This window comes from Perna viridis, chromosome 2, assembly GCF_037379345.1.
Source record: "Perna viridis isolate PV_CMFRI_1.1 ecotype Kerala chromosome 2, ASM3737934v1, whole genome shotgun sequence".
NCBI classification, from domain to species: domain Eukaryota; kingdom Metazoa; phylum Mollusca; class Bivalvia; order Mytilida; family Mytilidae; genus Perna; species Perna viridis.
The window spans coordinates 39,525,017-39,546,906 of NC_142446.1; the positions used below are offsets into that span (position 1 = coordinate 39,525,017).

Below are 21,890 nucleotides of genomic sequence, written 5' to 3' on the forward strand. Positions count from 1 at the left end.
AGGTGAAATAAACCCAGCTTGAAGATCTTAGACAAATCAATGGGAGTTATGTGACATTGAACAGTGTTGTATTATATTATATCTAGAATAACAAAAGTATCTTTTTTTCTACAACAAGGTTTAGAAATACAAAAAATTAAAACCGTATTAATGAAAGAAGAAGCCTTATACTGTAATTTAATTTGGTATTATCTCATCTCTGGATGCCTGGGATTTCCATAACATTTCAATCATTTCTTTCACTAAGTTTATTAAACATAAACAATGAGTCAGCATTCTACTACCATATGGTTACATGTAAATCATACAACCGGAATGTACAGTTATAACTTTATTAAAATCAACAAAATAGACATATATGTAAAACATTCGTTGTTCATAAGACCATTTGATTATTCTATTACATGTATAATTGTATAATACACTATAGTATTTTCCCACTTTTACTAAACTGCAATGAATTTTCTATTATTTAAACACCCCCTCCCATTAAGTCCTTGCATACATGTAAATAAGTAATAATTTATTCAGTCTTTGCTTTTTTTACATTCCAGTAATACATGACTTGAGCAGCTATTAAACCGTTAAATACAGTAGATACTACAAATGTTAATATTACTAAACTGTCCCCTGTCTCCTGGATGGAGGTAAAAATTCTAGCAACTGAACCAGCAAATAGCAGAAACACTGTAATAGCAGACAACTGGCCTGTACTGCCATTCCTAAAGTTTGCTATGATCTGTATTAACTGAAAAAGAAGAGATATCATTGCCTTAACTACAGAAAAACATTGTTAATAAACAGGCTGAAAAACACTGCTGCCCTGATTGGCACTTTTGGAAAAAAAAATCATAACTGTTCATATTACATGTACATCAAGGTTTTCTAAGTATCACATGTTTCATGATGGTATGACCTCTATTAGACCTTTCAAAGTTAATGCCTTGGTTTTCATGACATTTTTCATAAAAAAATTAAGAAAGCATCTCTTTTTTCCTTATACTGTCCCAAAAAAATTGACAAAGATGAATTTTGTACATTGTTTGTTGCAAGTAAAAAATGACGAGGAAGGTACTTTTTCCTTTTTATCATATTGACAAATATTCGTTGTGACAGGGTCTGAGAACTAAGAAATCATTTTATAGTGGCCTAATAGAAAAAGTTCCAATGCAAACATTGATATTTTTACTACTTTTTATATAATGATGAGTCAGCAGTTATGTAGATGATGAAAATAATGGTCATGTAAAAACCACTACAAAAAATCATTGACATATACATGTATTTGAAAAATGTATATTACAATGTTTATCCAGAAAATAAATTCAACAAATAAATAATAACATCTAAGCAACTCAATCTGAAGTAATGTTTCTATTTTTTTTAAATTATTAAGAAAATATGGATCAAGATGTTCTTCAAGTGAAACAAGATATCAAAATTATACCTGTATATGATAAACACAAATGATTTTTTTTTTGGTTGACGGATGTTATGGAATGCCAGAAAGAAAAAAAATCAATATTTTTTTTTCTATTAATCATGTGTTACAGCACAGAGGAATCAGGCAAGTGCAATCAATCATTTTAAGTGTGACCTGAATGGATATTTTCCAGAACAAGAATAGATATTACCCTACCAACCTGTTATGGATACCTGAGTTCAGTCTGTAACACATACATGTACATGTATGCAGAAAATCTGTAATTTTTCACTGAACATATGGAAATGTCAATACTTTATACTCACTTTACTAATTATCACTAAAGTTATATTGGCACTTTGGAGAGATGTTAGGATTTGCATTGGTACAAAGGGAGATAACAAATATCCCATAACAGCAGTATAAGATAAACTATATACAAAAGCTCCAAGTCCATTTCCTCCATATAACAACACTAATGCTCCTATAAGACCTGTCTGGATACAAAGGAATAAGCCCTCTCCATAGGCACTAAAGTAAGATAAAACACATGTTAATGTAAAACAAGAATAATTTTGTAACATACTGACTTCAGTATAAATTGTAAGGCCAAAAAAATAATAAGATGTCTGTCTACCTACCCTGTTTTTTTTTCTTGTTGGTAGCAGGAAACAAGAGTATTATTATTTTTTTTTGCCTAAACTTAATACATGTGTAATATAAGCTTCTGCATTAGGATTTTGATTGCAGTAATTCCCTTTTCTTTCATTTTATTTGCTTTTAAATAGTTCTGAATTGAATGTAGGGTGACATTCTTACCTTATTTACTTTAAGAACAAATACAAATTTACATGAAATGTATTACTGGTAAAAGTTACCCCTTACTCACATGTGTACAATATAAATTATATGTTAACCTAAATGTAAGAGGATATTAATAATAACTCACCTAAATGGGAATGATTTCTGATAACTGTAAGACAAATTAGCAGATGTTGCTACTAACTCAAGCAAAACACTAAGAAAGCTGATGCCTTCTGCACTTCTTGCTGAAGTCATCTTAATTATTTGCGGCAATTTCACTGGAAAAGAACAAAATGCATAAGGTTAAAAAAATTAATATGTCTGTTCCCATGCATTTTATTGTACCTACCCTAAACAGTTTTTTGGCCATTTAGGCTCAAGCACTGTTATAGACTAGATTGTTTCTCCATTACCTCAATGTAAAATGTTCTTTTAAAATGAAATAATTTACCTACATACCTACTCCTGTTTTTCTTGCTGAAAGCAGGAATCAAGAGTATTATTTCATTTTTGCCTTATGACTTGAAACCTTCAGATTCAAGTCAACTTAATACCACAATGTGGTACTCTTGGTTTTTTTTCCATATTGTGTACATTACATGAAAATTTAATACATGTACATGTAATTCCCTTTTTTCCAAATTTGAACATGTACATTTTTTTTGTTTATCATTTAGTTACACTAGTTCACTCACTGTCATGACTGTAAAGTACAACTGTTATGGGATTAATCATACCAGATCTGTTAACCCAAGTCTTAAGCATTCTGTTATTTTGATGCATAACTTGTACATACATTTTGTGTATATAACCATAATTATTGTGACCTCTGTGAGTCTTCTTACTTTTTGAATGCATAATTTGCAGCCAAAATCAGTATAAATTTTGATGATTTTTAGAATAGGATTCCAATTTCATGGATTTTGCAAACTTTGCGATGCTGTGGATACTGACATGTATGCATTTTTTTTGGATACATTGTATCTTGAAAACTTGATCTAGCAATGAGAGAAATGCAGTTGACATGAACCTTATTATGTTTTCACTGTACTAACCTAAAACTGCTCCTAGAATTATTCCAAAACCTAATCCTTTACTGATTACAACTTTGGCACAGTGACCTAAAAATAACATGATTACCAATTAATACACAGACATGAACGTACAAGCAAACAAAGCACAAATATTTCATTTTAACTGAAATTCCAACAATTTTTTACAGAAGAATCTCTCTTACACACATTTAATTATGGTAGATCATACATGTACATGTACCAAATATTTTTAGTAGATAATTACCTTTTCCAAATTTTTCTGAAAGATAACCCTGACTGGGCACACTTTAGAATTTTAGTGTAAAAAATACAGGTCAAGGAACTTGATTTTGAGATAACTGAGCCTTAACTAATGACTAATAATTACATGTTCTTGTCTTATAGTTTCATATGCAGAGATTTTCCAGAGATTTCATGTTGATGCGCCAAAGCTGGTATCTGGAGGCCTTCTAGGCCCCCATCTGTGTCAAGAGGCAAGGCCATCAGGCCCTGTAGGGGGTCCTGGGCCAAATCCCACCCAGCCTAAACTATTTTAAAAATTTTTCGCTTGAGTTCGGAAGCCATTGGGCATCTCCTGAGTACTACAAATGTATTTATGGTGCAGATTATTTGGATTTTTTTTCTCATACTGAATATATGTTAAGTTTTGTTATGGAAAATTTAAAAACTTAGCCTTTTGTCAGTTTACATGATTATGCAATACTAAATGCTACATGTACATGTTTCAAACTCAACTGCCTTTAATCATTTCAATTGCTAACATAAAAATACTTGTCAACACAAAACCTTTTTTTCTGTGGCATGTACATTTCATTTATGGGAACATGTATATGCACATTATTGTACCTTTAACTTATTGTACCATTGTACAAATTTGCATAACTATGACTTAAGATTGAGCAAGATGAGTCCAGATGTTTTTGAAATATGTAAAATTAGTAATTGTACTAAAAATTGTATGAAATCATGCCATAAATTTGAAAATCAGAACTTTACTTGGAAACAAAAACATGAATTTAGACTTAAAAAGGAACTGGTTTCCAAGATGTACTGTCTTACTAACATCATAAGAGCAATTCAATAAGCAACCAGTCTAATCAAGACAATAAAAGCATGTCACTGTTTGATGACAAAACATACATGTATATGTACAAACTTCATGAAGGCAAGCACACTTTACAGACATTTGATGCGACATTTCAGAAAATCAATCATCTATGAAATGCATGATAATACCTACCGAATTATCAATTGAGATAAATTTAACCAAAGTCCAAAGAAACTGCACGACAAATTTGCATATTTCGTAACAAAATATAAACAGTAAAACACGAATTATCATAAGCTGAAGTGAAGAATGTTCATTTCGTATCCTGTCTTCAACATTTGAACAAAAAGCTGATTAAAATACTTGCATGCAACTGGTAACTTGATAGATTTCGAAAAATTTTACAATTTAGTTTCTTGAATGGGCACCATTTTTGTTTGAATTGTTATTAGAAGAGAGATAACTCTGGTCAAAATACCACTAAAAGATGGAGTATAGTCCCAATAATGGGCGATGCCCGAAAATGAGAGGATGGCTTCAATTCACTTTTGGTGTCATCTGAGGGTGAAGTGAGCAACCCCAAGGTGACTTTTTTTGCCTAAATCACCCAGTAGTGTATACAAAAATTAATTGAAATCCTTCAGTCAGCAACTGTGATCAAAGCAATAAAAGATAGAGTGTCCACAAGCACTTGTGAGGTGGATTTACGTGTTAAAAAAACTTCTTGTTATGATCCAGTAACATAATAAGGGCATATAGTTTTTCTTCATAGTAGTAGTAATCTAATGCAGTACTGGAAGTCAAATACCATGTATTATACATATTTAAATTTTCAACAAATCTACGTCTACAGACTAATGAAAACCCCAACACAAAGAGTTCAGAAATAATCATTAAGAATTTTAAAACTCTGTACATATACAGTGCGACATAGTGAATATTATTCTACTGACGCGTCACATCATATCCTGTTACTGTTAGCACTGAAAAATTATGACTTCGTGTTCATAACAACACAATTTTTGTCGATTTAATTTTTTTTATACAAATTAGTATAATAATTTAAATTTACCATCAAGGAAATCGAAATCTAAGAAGTATCTGTCGAAACATGGCTGTGGAACAAGAACTTGCACTGCTTTTTCAATAAGATTAGGAGACGACACCTCAGACTCCGCCATTTTGATTGTAAATATCAACTCAAATCGGGTAATGCAATATTCCGGAATGTAGTTTGAACTGCAATAGCGAAAAAAAAATGTAGTAAATAATTGTGATCATGCTAATTTGACAAAGATTACTTTTCATGAAATATAAAAAAAATCAACATTGCTGTCATTTAACTTTTCTCAACACATTGCTTTTTTTAACAAATACATGTATATGACAGAAAGATGGGGTTGCTCAAACAAAATATGCAGCCCCACTAGTATATGTAATGCTTTCAAAATCATAAAAGATGAACTCTAACTACATGGCTGATCAAAACTGTATCAGAACAGAAAGTAGAATAGAGTGTTGTTAGATCCTACATACAGTGGCTGAACGCAACAATTGATAGGTCTAACTTCTTACATCCCTCCATCATTTTTCAGGCAGTCATATATGTTACCAAGGATTTATATGTATATTTAAGTAGCTGTCTTTGTAAGAATCATGCAAAATCTGAAAAATGTGATACACCCCAAAAAAGGCTACATATTTTTATTTTTGTAATTTTGTTTGTTTGTTTGTTGGGGTTTAACGTCCGAGCAGCAATATTTCAGCTATATTCGGACGATGAACATGAAATGGATGATAAAATGAATATGAAATGATGATGAAATGAAAAAGGGATGGGACACAAGGACAATGGGGTCGACAAATTTTGATTGCCACTGGAAATAGGGAGAGGTGGGTATGGTCGGGCAATTTAGCCTCCTGTGGCGGAGCCCTATGGTTTCTACTCCGGGAGAATACCACAGTAGGGTTCTTTAGCGTGCGAGGAACGTGGCATCTTTCCCAACACGGTGCATCACTATGGTTTGCGGTCAGGTTTTCCGTATTATAGCCTGAAAACCCCAGCATGTAACACGCCAGGGGTACCCCATTCCACCACCTGGGGCACACATCCCAGTTGCTCTGTGGACAGAGCGCCCTAGCCCCGGCTAGGGTTCTGAGCACTATTTAGTCGCCCTTTACGACAAGCTTAGCGCTGCTGCAGGCCTATTCTTTTAACACCCGGACCTGCACGGGGCTATTTTTGTAATGAAGTTGTTTTATGGGTCTATACTATGAAATGTGTAATTATTCATTCAAACCTGCCTGCTCTTAGGAGTTAATCAACATTGAAAATCCAGTAGATTCTATTGTATTTGAGCGTCATTTACAGAGTCATCTCCCTTAATTTTGAAATCTACAGTGCATTCTATATAATTTTTATCTCCTTAGAGCACGGGTAATATGAAAAACCACAAGTTATTTCCTGTTTACTATGACATTTCAAACAAAATATCAAAAAATAAAATGTGTAGGCTTTTTACCCATGAATCACATTTTGCATGATCCTTAACTGGAGTGCTACTTAACTTCTTGATGTTAAAAATGCTTTTGATTTGTGTGGTGATATTTGACAAAATATCTGTTTCGCATGTATCTCCATAATGTAATTTGCAGTATGTAAAGGAGAACTTGGGTCTATTGCATTGATGTAAGTACCTACATTCAGCAGGTCATTTTTTTGTAGTTGTCTTTGAGTAGGTTTAAATAAAATATTTCGATATGAACTAAAATTCCAGTAGTGATTTAAATGTTTAGGTCCCCGTGCTATTGATGACAAACCCTCTGCCGTTCACATAGGATGAGCAAAAAAAAAAAACGCAATTAAGACATGAACGTGTACTACACATAAACTGAAACATCATGTAAATCATAGTATACGCTCGATTTACATGATAATCATGTGTGTTACTTAATATGATTCTCAGGTGTGGACTATTTGGCTGTGTACACCAAACACAGCACGTACACAAGACTTTGTTTGTTTGTTTGTTTGTTTTTTGTTAAAGTGAAAAAATTAAGAAATCATGATTACAATCAATATTGTATTGATACTCTTAGTTTTCTGATATATGGGGGTAGGCTGGTATATAGGTAATTTTTCTCTTTAACAAAAAGATAATTAAATCTCGACCCAAATACAAACACAGATACACATGTACTGCTATGTATTCTAAATGCTCTGTAAAAAATCGATTTGTACTTCCAACTAGAGCAGGGGCGAATCCAGGATTTGACTTTAGGAGGCGTTAATTGAATTAAATGCCGTGCAAAGCAAGGCAAAAAATATCATGGGGTGAAACTTGTGGTGAAAAATGTTTTTCTTACCGATTTAGGAGGAGGGGCGGTACGCCAGTCCTTGGATCCGCTCCTGTAGAGTAATAATGAATTGTGTAATTATTCTATACTTAAAAATATATAATAAATTCAAGCACTCGAATAGTGACAGATATAATAAGGGTCCATGTCACCCGTTTTGTTATATGCTAACATATTTCCTCGTAAACTTGTATAAAATTTATATAAGCAATCAAGTTCATGTAAATAACAAATAGGTGTCTATCGTTTTTTTTCCCGTTTTTTTTAAATAACAAGACTAATGAAAACATCATTCTTTCCAGCAGCTCTTACATTACTGCTCAGCCAAGTAATGCGGCACAATATTAATCGTGTCCTGTATTCTAAACTTACACAGCGATATGATGGCCCCTATAAATAAGGTATATGAGGTCTAATCAAAGTAGCCAACTAACAAACTAGATCAAGATTGAGACAAGATTGCATTATGTCTTAATAGCACTTTCGATCATATAGCTGTTTAATTGAATGTAAATACATTTATGAATTGTTAAAAAAGCAAACATTCTGTTAAAACGTTCAATATCTTATATAAAATATAAATATAGATATTTATATAAAAAGCATTTACACTTTTCAATGGCATTGACGATTTCGATGCTTGAATGCACCTTACGGTTAAACTGGTTGTTATAAACAAACCCCAGCGACAAAATGTAGTGTTATGACATCTCTATAGTGATACTCATTGATGTAGCTTGGGTGTTTCCTGAAATTTTACCTGATAAACAACAGCAATACTCGTAGAAGTAAGACTTACTGGAGCAACACAGTAAACTTTGAAAAGGTATGGATCGTTTCCTTTTTCTTTAAGAGTTAAAGATTATTTTTTCAATTCACCCACCATTTAATGTTCTTTTTGTGAACGCAGATGCAGTCGATTTTGATTTTTAGATTATTATGTTATTGACCGAGTATTTATACGCCCGCCAATATTGCATATTGATGTATTATGGTCCGTCCGTCCGTCCGTCCGTCCGTCCGTCCATCCATCCCTCAACACTTCGTCCAATAACTCTAAAAGACTTTTAGCAATTTATATAAAACTTTAACTGTAATACGCTTTCAACAAATGCCGTTGAACTTGAGATATTCTTTGTGTCCATGGCCACAGATTCCTTTTCGATTTCACGTTTTCGATTTTTGGCACTTTTTCATAAAAGGGAGGTTGCATTTCCGTTTTCGCGCTCAACCGATAGGCGTATCATGCGTTCATGGCGCAGTTCTTTATTCATTTGGGGTCTGTTTTTATAAGTATGTCCTTGTAAAGAATGACCTGCTTCGGTATTGGTTGCTGATGTATGGGAACTTTAGACGCTCAAAGAAGTATGAAGGAGTAAAAAAGTGTTTCTTTCAGACTGGATATTATGATATTTTTTGATAGAATGTTTTCTTATTTTCTACATAGCATGTATTATGTTATTTGATGTACCGCTATCAATGTAACGTGTTCATGTTGTCCGTCGGTTTGCTTTGGAGACAGATTTTCCTCTGACAATTTAAACGGTCTTATAATTGTTGTTAAGTATCTTCTCCTCGTACTACAGTCACTTACTTTCTTTTTAATGAATTTATCAATAATTATTTTAGAATAAGTGCGGGTTACATCGTTAGGCATTCTTAGTCCTATCAGATATTAAATATTTGCGCGACGTTTATTGATGTTGACCTTTTGCGCCATTTCAGCATCATATTATTAAGTGTCGCTTTAAAGTTTTGTATTATATCATAAGACTCAGTGAAGGGTACCGGGGGTTGGACGCCCCTCATCCACGTAAGTTTTGTATTATATCATAAAACTCAGTGAAGGGTACCGGGGGTTGGACGCCCCTCATCCACGTAAGTTTGAAGCTTTTGTTAACTTCTGTACAAAAGTTTGGGTAAAATGAGGAAAAGCAGCCTGGATCCCATTTTAATTTTCTGGTTTGGAACCCACCCGCTCCTAAGACTAAAGGTATCTTCAACACAATTGCGCCTTACTTATACCACCCATGTTTTCCGTTGAATTATGTGTTCTGGTCATGGTTTGTTATGGTCACATTGCTTGTTGATTAATCGTGTTTCTCATCATGAAACTGTGATTGTGCCTTTATAGCATTTAAAAAGAAGCACAGCTTTCAAAGTACAAACAACATAAGAAAGTAGATAAATCATTTGCCTAATAGCAAAACTTTATCAAAAACCTTACAAATTAGAAGACAACTGCAATACGTGCCGCCCAACTTTAAAAAAGTCAATTCCGAAGAGTCCGGACATTTTTAAAAGACACGAGTTTTAACATCACCAGTGTTATATCAAATCATTTTCTTATAGTTACAATTTTCTGTCAAGGAAGTCACTGTTAGGAAATATTGATTTGGATGTTTTAAATTATTTACATTAATTTTATATGAGGTTGATTTCATGCATGATGATTTAGTCTGAAAGCCTACTCGTGTCCTTTTATTGTAAATTGAGATACACCACCCCCCACCCACCCCCCCCCCCAAATTATATCCTTTCAATACGAAAATACCAATTATACAACCTAACGACAGTTCGTATTCCGATTATATATTAAACGTTTGTTTATTTTCTTGTTGAGTTTCATTTTTTGTTTGCACAACCAAGGAGCATAAATTACTCCACCCAATTTAAATAACTTACTGACCCACTTACATTTTATTGCATGTTTAATAAACAACCACGAGATAACTGTCATCGCCAAAAGGGAGCAACCATCACAATAAATATTAGGGCATTAATACATCTTGTCTTTTTTTCTTTTGGTCTGCCCTGCCTTTTTATTTCTTGTTTTTTTTTCAAATTTGATCTTTGCCCTCCACCGAATAAAAATCAAATGTTAGTTCCCTAATCATACTTGATGGTGTCCTTAAACGAATTCAAATTTCTTGATATAGTCAATACATCCTATTGATCTCAAACCATTATACCATAACCTACATAACTGACGGGGCGGAAACTTAAAATATTGAATATGAATTCATACACTTGTACTTACGTCATGCTCAGCGACCTGTTTATGTCTCTTGATAGTTTATCAAAGTGCACTTTTTACTTTTCAATTAAAACTATGTTTTGTATGCAATTGTAAGCGAAGAACTTATTATGTTCAACAAAGGCCATTGAATTCAATCAATACTTTGAAATATCGGAAAACCTTTGTTGCGAAACAGTGGTAACTTGGTGAAAACTCTGGTTACGTCATTCCCTTTTACAGTTAATTCCAACTAGGGCTAATGAATAAAACAATTTATGATATTGAACAATAACACTAAATTTTAATGGCGTAATGCTGATAATTATGATAATAAGGCAAAATTAAGCGAATGAGCTCATTTCGACGATAAAGTCGTAAGGGTAAAACTTTACTCAACGCATGACTCCGGGCTCGGAATTTCTAATTTCCCTCACTCATATTTTACATATGATCCTCGGTCTACTTTCTTAAATTTCTCTTACTGAGCCATTTTGAATAAAAAAGAACAAAATAATCATTACTGCTTTGTTTAAAGAATTCGTGTACAGATTTATTTTCACTACAGGTATATCGACATTACGATAATAGTGAGCGATACATTTTTAATATAGTGTCTTATACTTCCATCGTACATTGTAATTTCCCTTTTACAGAGCTATCTTTTCTTTACCATCCTCAACCAATACATGTATTAGAACTTGTCAAAGCCAAATTGACAACTTAAATACAAAACCCCTGAAGAGACATAACTTGACTACTGATGAGCAGGCCGCCCTCAACCGTCTCAAGACGCGAACATTCATTGTCCTCAAAGCTGCGGACAAAGGTGGAGCTGTAATTTTCTTGGATGCTAAATGCTGTCTCAGAGGGGGATTTTCAAGTTTCTGGTTCTAAATTTTGCCAAAACCTCCGGACTTATAATACAAAAGACAATCAGAAAATAAACAAGGATTTCATTTCAACATCAACAAATCATCAGGATCTCCCAAAAGAAGCCCTCTATTTGGTTTTATCTCAACCCAGAACGTCACGCTTCAATATGCTTCCCAAAATACATAAAATTAGGTTCCCTCAGCCTGCAGTTGTCCTAATGTATACATTTCTAGTTTTCTTAACGACATTGTCAAGCCCATCGTGGAGAACCTACCTACTTATATCAAAGACACTACTCATGCCTGCAATATTCTTGATTTTTTTTAGCCAGAGGGTTCAGATTTCAAACTTTTTACTATGGACATGACAGCCTATATACAAGCATCCCAAATAATGATGCTATGGTTGCTTTGGGCATTTCCTTGACAGAAGACCCAATCCTCATGTCAAAACTGACAAGTCTTAAGGCTTACCGAACTTGTCCTCAACCTCAATACCTTTCAGTTCGATTACAAACACTATAGCTAGTCAGATGGGGGTGGAAATGGGACCCAGCTTTGCTTGTCTATTTATTGGCTACCTGGAGGAAAAACGTTCTCGGAGTACATAGGCCCCGTAAAAGATCTTTACAAAGGATACATATACGATGTCATCGGGGTGTCCTCCGATGAAGAACATAAGAGGATGTCTTTAATTCGTCAATCTTGTTTTTTTTTCTTACCATCCACCCTTCAAATATACCTTCAATATTACCCAGGAGAGCCTTTCGTTCCTTGACATCAATTGTAAAATCCGAAATGGTAAAATTTCAACCTCAGTTTTACAAACCCACGGATGCCCATCGTTACTTAAATGATCAATCGTGTCACCCTCACTGGCCTCAGTCATGCAAAATGCCATTCTTAAGTCACAATTTCTGAGACTATGCCGTATTTGCAGCGATGACCAAGATTTCAGAGCACAATATGACACGATGAAATCTTTGTTTGTCAAGAAAGGCTATTCAAACAAAGTTCTGGTTCGAGCGATCACTTCAGTTTCCCAAATTAAGAAATCTGAATCTATGAAAAAGAGGGCGAGAAACATAAGACATGAGTGACAGTATTCCTTTGGTCTTGGCATATCATCCTCACAATATTGCAATCCAGAACATCCTGATTCGCAACTTTAAATCCATAGATTTTAAAGACGAATACATGTCGTCATGTGCAGTATTCAACGATTCACTTCCACCTGTCTATAGAAAAGGAAAGAGTCTTAAAGCGCACCTTGTTACGAGTTCTTTCAAGAGTGCCACTAGACGCCCCCTGCCAGTTCTGAAGGAACAGGACACTGTAAGCGACCCGATGTTCGACATGTCCTTTTGCTTGTGAAACTGACGGGCTCGTCGGGCCATCCAAACGTCTTTAAGTTAAAAGATGGTATCATGTGATATGCACGTCATTTACGTGGCGAGACCTATCGGAGGTTGGGTGATCGTTTTGTAGAACACAAACAAAGCGTCACCAATTGAAAGTCCGGTCGGTGAGCATTTTCGGGAGGCAAACCACAGTGTCGGCGACATGAAAGTAACTGTCCTTTTGGAAACATGTTCAGGCGAAAAACAACGAAAGTTCGTAGAACAACGTATCATCAGCTTTCTTGGGACTGTCCACTACTTAAGAATGAATGTCAAAACCCGCATTATTTAGTCACTATAACCCGGTTTTCAATTGTTTTTTTGTCATCTAACTCACTTACAAATTTATAATTTATTCACTTGAACTTGATGCATATTCACAATGGTCTAGATCTGTGTTGGCTTTTGGACGTGACTATTGTTCACATTCATTTTTCTTATCTTTTCTTTACAGCAGTTCGTGTATAATGAATACCTGACAGCTCGAAATAAATTTCTTTTACACCATAAAGTAATGAAGGTGTTTACCTCAAATCAATAAATAATTTCAGCAGGTGTTAAAAAAGAAATTTTAAGAAAATGTTTGTATAGCTATCAAACTTTTTAAACTGCTATATAAATTAACGAATTTAATTATTTTTCTATTTTGTACGAATTATATTAAGACTTTTTTTTTGTTTTTAAAGAAGTAAAATATTTCTACTCAGATATTCATTCACACCACTTCAGGATCCCAGCTATATTTTAAAATCTTCAATAATTTTATCTGGTGTGAAGAACTCAGTGTGGATGTAGATCCACTTGAATGTTTGTATCTTATATATTGTGCAAATAAAGGCTGTTTTTGACAATATTAAAAGGCGAATCTGTTTGTCAGAGATAACACTTGAATGAATAATAACTTTATTTTTTTTGTTTTGACCTATTCCAGATGGGTAATGCTTGCTGTAGTGGGAAAGGAAATAAAAAAACGGGAATAGGTGTGATCGATGATTTCTGTAAGTGTGGAGGACCTAGACCAAAATCAGGAAAGCGTCATGGATCGGGTCATAGTCACAAACGTAAAGGGTCTGGTCACAGTCGGAAGGGATCTGGAAAGGGACGTAGACGAAGAGGATCACACAGTAGTTAGGACTAAAACAATCGACAGTTTTCTTTTGACATCTCGTGTTTTATATTAGACGTTAAATGTCCACGTGATCCGTGGATAAATTCGAACAGTATGAATATTCATTATGGTTGATACTGTGGTAAATTTCGATAGACTAACCTTTAAGACGAATATTGATATGCAAATTTTCATGAAGTACTTCCAATTAGCAGCGAATTCTTTTACTGGCCAGTCTTCGACAGTATTTTCTGGTTCTGCCAAACCAACTAACTTTGTTATGCTTGTAAATGTTTAAAAGAATGGGTTCTTTTGTACTTTATTATCTCTCATACAAGCAATATTGTTGCTATTTTAAACAAATTCCACAAAAAGTGTGTTGTTTGTACGCAGTTATAGCAACTTCTGAACATTTTCAATGGTAAACATAATGAGTTTGTGGATTGTTATGGAGTGCCTATCCCCAAAATCCAAAAAAAAAAATTTTTAAATTACTTTTAGTCGGGATTTACATTTCAGGTTTACTCCCAAAACACTCAATCTCAGTCAAAACTAGAATAAAGCAACATCATTTGCCCTTCCTTGCATTTATTTGTTTGTTTGCAATATCAGAAATGTGGTCTGTGATACTATTAGTATCAGTCCATGTTTGATGTGATTGTTTACAGATATTGGTCTTGGTCGCTTATTTATATACTTTCCTGTGATTTCACTTGAATGCTGTATTTTGTACTTATAATTTGTCATATGTTTGATGTTAGACTTTTATTCGGGTGCATAATGATAAGGAAATAGTTCGAATGACTTTGAATTATGATTAAAAACAGTCAACCCAGTAAATGAGCATAGATTCCAAAGCATTAATCAGGTGCACCGCCCGGTAGGGTTAAAGCCCTGGAAACTCCCCACCGAGTTGCTCATTAAATGTCACGTCCAGGGTAAACGAAAGAGGAAAAGAAAACAATGAAACGGAGAAAAAAAATCAGTTCTCATTGTACAGATAGATACACCATAACGATCCACGAGTTCATAATGACGACCATAAAACTTTGGTAAATTTCTCGTAATTCATAAATGAAACAAACAAAAAAAGAGAATGACAATACTTTTAAGAACTTGAACACTCAATATACTATGACGGAACAAAATACAACGCGCATGCTCTATAAAAAGCAAAACATGATTAAAAGAATTGTGATGATGTGGAAAGACAATGAAAAGGTATCGAAGTATAAAACTTGACCTTGAACACTCGAAAACCAATGAGCAACCGTTTTACTATATAATAGTTACTCAAGCAATGATTTTGGTTTTATTGATCTAGACATATCAATATAGATTTACGGTATGAACATCCACAGATAAAACCAAGATATAGTATAATGTCCACGACGCAACCGCATGGGAGAAAAGGAGCCAAAAGGCTAGCAAGGAACATTGAGCCTGAATCGGACCAGGTGCAAAGGAAGACATACAAAAGGCTTCCATGACTAAATGACAAAAACTTACGAACAATCGTAATTTTACGGACACCATTAAATGTTATTTATTAAAAAAAGTTCACGATCCTATGTTTATTGGTCTGGTGCAGCAGCTCCCAACAGAGTAGCAATGTGTTTACCAAGGTTGGTGACTAATGTTCCAGCAGCTTGGGCAGCAACTGGAGCGGCGTGTTGTAGGATGTTGTTTATATGTGGCTTAACGTTTTGTACGGTCTGGTCTGAAAATGGCACCGTTCAATTATTTCAATGTTCTGTTGCTTTATTTATTGTAATTAAGCTGAATGTTGAAATTAAGTTTCCATGCAATAATTCCAAAATTGATTGAAACTTCACTTTTGAATTTCAGCCAAAGAAACGTCCACGACAACAGCGAAAAAAAAAAACCAAACAAACAAACGCACACAGATCTTAATATATATACAGAAGTAAAAGGATTTTGTCATTTTTTAATTGGTACTTCATTGTAAAATTAAATAATGATAATAATAAAAAAAAAGAACAATAACAAAAGGATAAAAACATGTTTGATAAAACCCTGCTTGTTGCTATGGCTCAATTTTAAGTCTACATACGGAGAATATCGGTAACAGCATCTTTCAAAGCAGATAAGGCGTTCTGACCATGCTGAAGAACCTGAGTCCCAGAGTCTGTCATAGCCTGGACATGTTCATGGAGTGTTGGCATTTGCTGGTTTGTTTCTTTTACGCTCTGTCCAAGAGCATTCACTACCTATGAAAGGAAACACCAACAGTTTTAGTTTTATATTTTTTTTATTCTACTTAAACACTGTAAACCAACATGCAATTAAGTTTCGTGAATACCAATTACCGCGATTTAGGATGTCAATCCAATTGCGCAGCTATTGCATTTTGCGCTTAACACTTAATCTAAGATATATTCTATTATATAAAAACAGATTTATATTTATTACAGCGATCTATTTTCGCGAAAGGGGAAATAATGATAAATAGCTCGCGAAAATAAGTTGGCAAAAAAAATTGTAAACACGTTTGAATTGGAAATGGTGACATCTTTGATGATTCTACCACACCTGTAAGGTTGAAAGAGTTCTTTATACATACTTGCTTGGCTGCCTCAATATGAGGTTGGAAGAATGATGCTAAGGTTTGTCCTACTTGTCCCAAAAGGTCGGACAATCCTTGTGTAGTTTGCCTTTTGTGATGCGGATGAGCTTGAACCAACAGTTTGGCCAGACCCTCGGTCAGCTCATGTATTAAGTTGTTAGCAACAGCGTGGTGTGAGTCTAGATGATTGAGAATAACACTATATTTTGACGTACGAGAAGACATAAAACATAAGCAATATAAGTTTGAAATAAATTTGCATTGTCTTAATACCCGACTTCAAATTTTATATATAGTAATGTAATAATTCAAATATCAATTCTGAATTTTTTTTTTGCAAAATTTCTGAAATATTTCGAAAAAAAAATACATTTCGTTAATAAAATTATTCTTTGGTACTTCCTGGAATTCTAAACTTACGAACAACCTCATCCACCGTTGTTGCAAGTTTCATGAGATCGGCGCTGTGTGATTCTCCTCCAAGGAGAACTAGTGTGTCTATAGCACCATTGAAGACAGTTTTATATTGTTCTAGTTTTTCCTCAATCAGATGTTGGAGATCACCCTTTAAGAGAAGTTCTCTCTTTGTCCCAGTGCCTGCAGTTCCTTGAAATGCTTGTAAACCCCCTAACAGAAGACCTGAAAATTCATGTTTTATTATTGTTATTGTAAGCAAATCGCCATTAAAGATAATACGTTATTTATAGAAACAAAAGTAAACTCAGGTTCTGTTGTAAACTATAATTAAAGCATGCTTCATTTAACTTTCAACAACACTCAACTATAAAAAAAACTGGACTATACTTGGTCTTATTGACATGTCATAAAGACAGCGGTGTGTATCAAAAATAATAGGAGTATATGCAATTCCAATTCATACTTTGAGCAGTTTGTCCTAATAGGTCTGTCCCCTGTTGTTTTAGTTGGTCAAGTAGAGCAGTTCCTACTACTTTAGCTTGTTCTCCCACTGACTGGAAGGTGGCTTTAAAGGCATCACCGACTTTACTGAAAGTTTCCTTTAGTTCAGTCATCAAAAAACCTTGACTACCTACAGCCAGGACAAGCAGTATCAGACCCAACTTCATTTTAAATCTGGAATAAAAAAAATTACATACTTTGAGCAGTTTGTCCTAATAGGTCTGTCCCTTGTTGTTTAAGCTGGTCTAACAAAGCACTTCCTACAGTTTTGGCTTGTTCTCCAACTGTTTGGAATGTAGCTGTGAAGGCATCTCCTATCTTACTGAAGGTTTCCTTTAATTCGTTCAAAAGGAAGCATTGGCTTCCAACAGCTAAGACAAGAAGGATAATGCACAGCTTCATACTGAAACATGCATAGAAGAAAAGTACTCAAAATCAATATACTTAATGATAAAATCTGACTTTGCATCTCGTTTATTTCCTTTCTTTCGGTATTTTAAAAATCTCGAATTGAAGCAAAGGGTAAAAATCGTCAATTTTTTTTAAGTTACTGTGTCACTATTACTTCAATACATTACTTAATAACAATTGTTGTGACACTGGTTATTCAATAGATTGTCAAAAGCATACAGTCGAAGTTTAAATGACCTTACAGTATCCCTTTGAATATAACTTTTTATACTAATATTGTATTAGAAGACTTGTAGGCGTCAGCCGTGGATTCATTTGATATTTGCCACAGACAAATCTATATCAACCAAGAATAATCATCAAAAACATTACAGTAAACTCTTTTTAAATGCAATTGTCATAAATATGTACGAAAATAAGAATTAAAAAGTAACGCTAGCGATCGCCAAGACGACTTGAGTACATTTTAGAGCTTTATATCTTGAAACTTACGATATTACTCAGCAAACGAAGACGTAACTGCTAAATGTAAAAAAAATGTAGTACTACTACAACAAGGCATTATGTTGTCTGATTTTAGGATTCGTGTTGAGCGCCAAGAAAATGACCATATGTCTGTTTTGCGCATCATGCTTGTGGTGATAAATGTAAATTGAATTAAATTCGTCTGTCGTCATTGCAACAATTATGTTGTTTGCATGTTTTATAATTCTTTTGATATAGCAAGCATCACACTGAACAACCTTGGCTGTTTTGAATATGTCTTATCTGTTTTGTACATGGCGTCGTGAAGGTTCAGATATTGTATAGTTTCGTTACAAGAAATAAAATGTCATGTAGTTGTAGTTTGAACAGTTTTTCGCGAATGCCACAAATACATATTGTTACCTTTGATGTGCCAAGTCCAACAGAATGATTGAGAATATGGCGGACGTCTTTTATATACTAATGGATTGCATGCATATGCATTGTATCTAAATAGTCTAATTCTAAGACCTTTGACCCCGTCTGAAAGACCACGTAAGTGCATATACAAGTATTACTACATTGGCAAGCAAAGAAAGACTTATCAGTTCTATGAATTCATACTCATTATAATAATGATAAGAGCTTAGGTAAAAAGCAAACTAGTGCTGAGAATTGTAGCTTATTTGATTTCTAAGATTATATTCTTGTAAGAAAGCATATTGCATTACACAAGCTACTTTTAGTTTTATGTATTGGAAGTGGTTGACAGTATATTTAAAAAAACACTCAATATTAATCAATTGTAAGGATACGGTTAAGACGCATAACATACAAAACAAGCACTTAAGAAGCAAAACCAAATAATGCATGTATACTAAAAATATACTTCGTAATGGGCTAGTGCATGCCCTGTATATACCGTCTCCTAGAAAAATCTAATGTTGTATTCAAAGGACCATCTCCAAATTTTCTGTGTCACATATGACATGACTCATATGCATTTTGACGAAAAGATTTTGTTGTTGTCTAAGAACGCCGAGACCAAACGGTATTATTCTGTATCTAATTAATTTAAAACGTATGATCAAGATAATTGTGCAATTATGCATCATTGATTGAAGAGAAATGCGAAACAATCAACTTCATTTGAATGAAGAAAAAAAAAATTTTAAAAAAATCTATGTAATACTATGATTCGACTTAAGCTGAAAATTTAAGATTTTAGAGTAGACAAAGCTCGTAGGTTAACAATATGGTTATAAATTATTAGTTTTAATATAAGGTATCTACTATAGGTAAGTAAAATATGCCATTCTAAGGAGTTAAGTTAAATACAATTAAATATGAATATATTAGAGAAAACTGTTACATGTGTTTATCCCCAATTTTTGTTGGAATCTCGCTACTTACTATTTCGGGTATTTTGCTTTATTTATTTCATCATCGCCGTGTTTGACGTCTTATATATTTCTACATGTAATTATGATCATTTATTTCCACTCATTTGGCTTTCTTAATGAAATATTAAATATGTAAAACTGTTATTATTAACGACAGTAAAATATATCGTCATTGTAAGAGAAAACTGAAGATTTTTTCATGAGACTAATTAACAAACAAAAATCTTTTATAGAAACACCCACCGAGTTGCTCATAAAAAGTCAAGTCCGGGTAGACGAAAGGGGAAAGGAAAACTATGACACGTTGAACTAATCGGTTTTCATTGTGCAGATGGATACACCGTGACGATCCACGAGTCCATGACGACGACCATAAAATTTCTGTAGTGATGACAACAATAGGAAGAAGGTTTCAATAATATTATATGTCGAGTAGACTGGGACACTTTTTTTGAGACGGAAGATATTGATTTTATAACCAATAAAATTACAAAGGGTATTATAGAAGCAGCCGACGCTGCCATTCCTAACAGAATTATCACGGTTCGCAAGGGTAGTCCGCGTTGGCTTACTAGCGATATACGGAAAACCATTCGTAAAAAAAAACAGGATTCATAGACAGGCGAAAAAATATAATCGCGACTCTGATTGGGCAAAATTTCGAAGGATTCGTAGAATTGTGAATAGTATGGTGCGATCAGCAAAAGACAGTCATAATAATGAATTGATTAGTAAACTTGTCAATGGAAACCCGTCTAATACCAATTGATGGCATACTGTTAACCAAATATCTGGGATTAAAGGGGTGGAATCTAGTTTTCCATCGCTGATAAAAGGGGATAATGTTATATTTGACGATCTCAACAAGGCAAATGAGTTTAATAATTATTTTGCATCTCAAGCCAGGGTCGATGACTCTAATAAGAATCTTCCAGATTTTCCGTGCAACACCGAGAGTGTGTTTGGTGGCATTATACTCAATGAAAATGAAATTGAGGATGTGCTGTCAGTTTTAAACTCGTCGACCTTATCAGTCCAAGATTACTGAATGAGGGTGCCACTGTTTTAAAGTATCCATTATGCAAACTTTTTAATCTATCCCTACGTAATGGCAACTATCCTTCTAGTAGGAAAAGAGCGAATGTTACTCCCGTCTACAAAAGTAAGGCTCCAAACGAGGTAAAAAAACTATCGCCCTATATCCCTGCTTAGTGCTGTCTCTAAGTGCATGGAGCAATGTGTATATAAACATGTCCATAATTATTTGCTTAATAATAGTTTATTGACAAAACATCAGTCTGGATTTTCTAAGGCGGACTCGGCAATTTATAGATATATCAAATAACTTTAGGAAAGCTTTGGATAGTGGAAAAGAAATTAGGGTAGTATTATGTGATATCAGTAAGGCCTCCGATAGAGTTTGGCACAAGGGTCTTCTCTTTAAACTTATGCATCTGGGAATTTCGGATAAACTACTGGATTGGTTCAAAAACCATCTTTCAGGGAGGGTCCAAAGGGTTGTTTTAAACGGTTCACACTCAAAGTGGCAACCAGTAGAAGCTGGGGTTCCCCAGAGATCTATATTTGGACCCTTGTTATTTCTTATTTTCATTAATGATATTATTACAGAAATTAATTCTGTCATTAAGCTTTTTGCGGATGATACTACTTTGTAAATGGTGGTTGACAACTCAAATGAATCCGCTACTATTCTGAATGGGGATATTGAGAAAATAAACAAATGGGCATCTGCATTGTTGGTTACATTTAACCCACATAAAACAGAATCGCTTGTAGTATCTAGAAAACTGAATAAACCTGATCATTCTCCACTCGTTATGGCTAATCAACAGATAAAAAATATTTCTAGTCACAAACACCTCGGTGTCATTTTCTCCAGTGATGGTCTATGGCACAGTCGTATAGATTATGTCGTTGCTAAAGCCTATAAGAGATTGAATATTTTGAAAAAATTAAAGTTTTTGCTTAATCGGTTTACACTAGAAAAAATTTATATCTC

The 21,890-nt window shown here is 34.1% G+C and overlaps 2 protein-coding genes and 1 long non-coding RNA gene across 5 annotated transcripts; 1 reads left to right on the forward strand and 2 right to left on the reverse strand.

Moving 5' to 3' along the window:
- Positions 1–318: 318 nt before the first annotated feature.
- Positions 319–7,787, reverse strand: LOC148624995 (mannose-P-dolichol utilization defect 1 protein-like). Its single transcript, XM_088568181.1, has 6 exons — positions 7,697–7,787; positions 5,403–5,569; positions 3,283–3,348; positions 2,373–2,505; positions 1,750–1,954; positions 319–748 (listed from the first exon to the last, which is right to left on the reverse strand). The coding sequence occupies exons 2-6, from the start codon at positions 5,509–5,511 to the stop codon at positions 524–526; spliced, it is 738 nt and encodes a 245-aa protein (XP_088424307.1). The 5' UTR covers positions 5,512–5,569; positions 7,697–7,787; the 3' UTR covers positions 319–523.
- A 112-nt stretch (positions 7,788–7,899) lies between these two features.
- On the forward strand, positions 7,900–14,403 carry LOC148624996 (uncharacterized). Its single transcript, XR_015919825.1, has 2 exons — positions 7,900–8,513; positions 13,910–14,403. It is a non-coding gene; the product is annotated as an uncharacterized LOC148624996 (long non-coding RNA).
- A 1,201-nt stretch (positions 14,404–15,604) lies between these two features.
- LOC148624997 (uncharacterized) lies at positions 15,605–19,042 on the reverse strand. 3 transcript variants are annotated; one of them, XM_088568179.1, is made up of 6 exons: positions 18,891–19,042; positions 17,789–17,994; positions 17,094–17,312; positions 16,671–16,852; positions 16,161–16,317; positions 15,605–15,806 (listed from the first exon to the last, which is right to left on the reverse strand). In XM_088568179.1, exons 2-6 carry the CDS (start codon positions 17,991–17,993, stop codon positions 15,661–15,663), a joined length of 909 nt encoding a protein of 302 aa, XP_088424305.1. In that variant the 5' UTR covers position 17,994; positions 18,891–19,042; the 3' UTR covers positions 15,605–15,660. The 3 variants fall into 3 exon arrangements, with proteins under 3 accessions (XP_088424305.1, XP_088424304.1, XP_088424306.1); XM_088568178.1 differs by lacking the exon at positions 17,789–17,994 and adding an exon at positions 17,554–17,765 and having other exon boundaries at positions 18,891–19,031; XM_088568180.1 differs by lacking the exon at positions 18,891–19,042 and adding an exon at positions 18,495–18,521.
- Between the last annotated feature and the right edge of the window lie 2,848 nt (positions 19,043–21,890).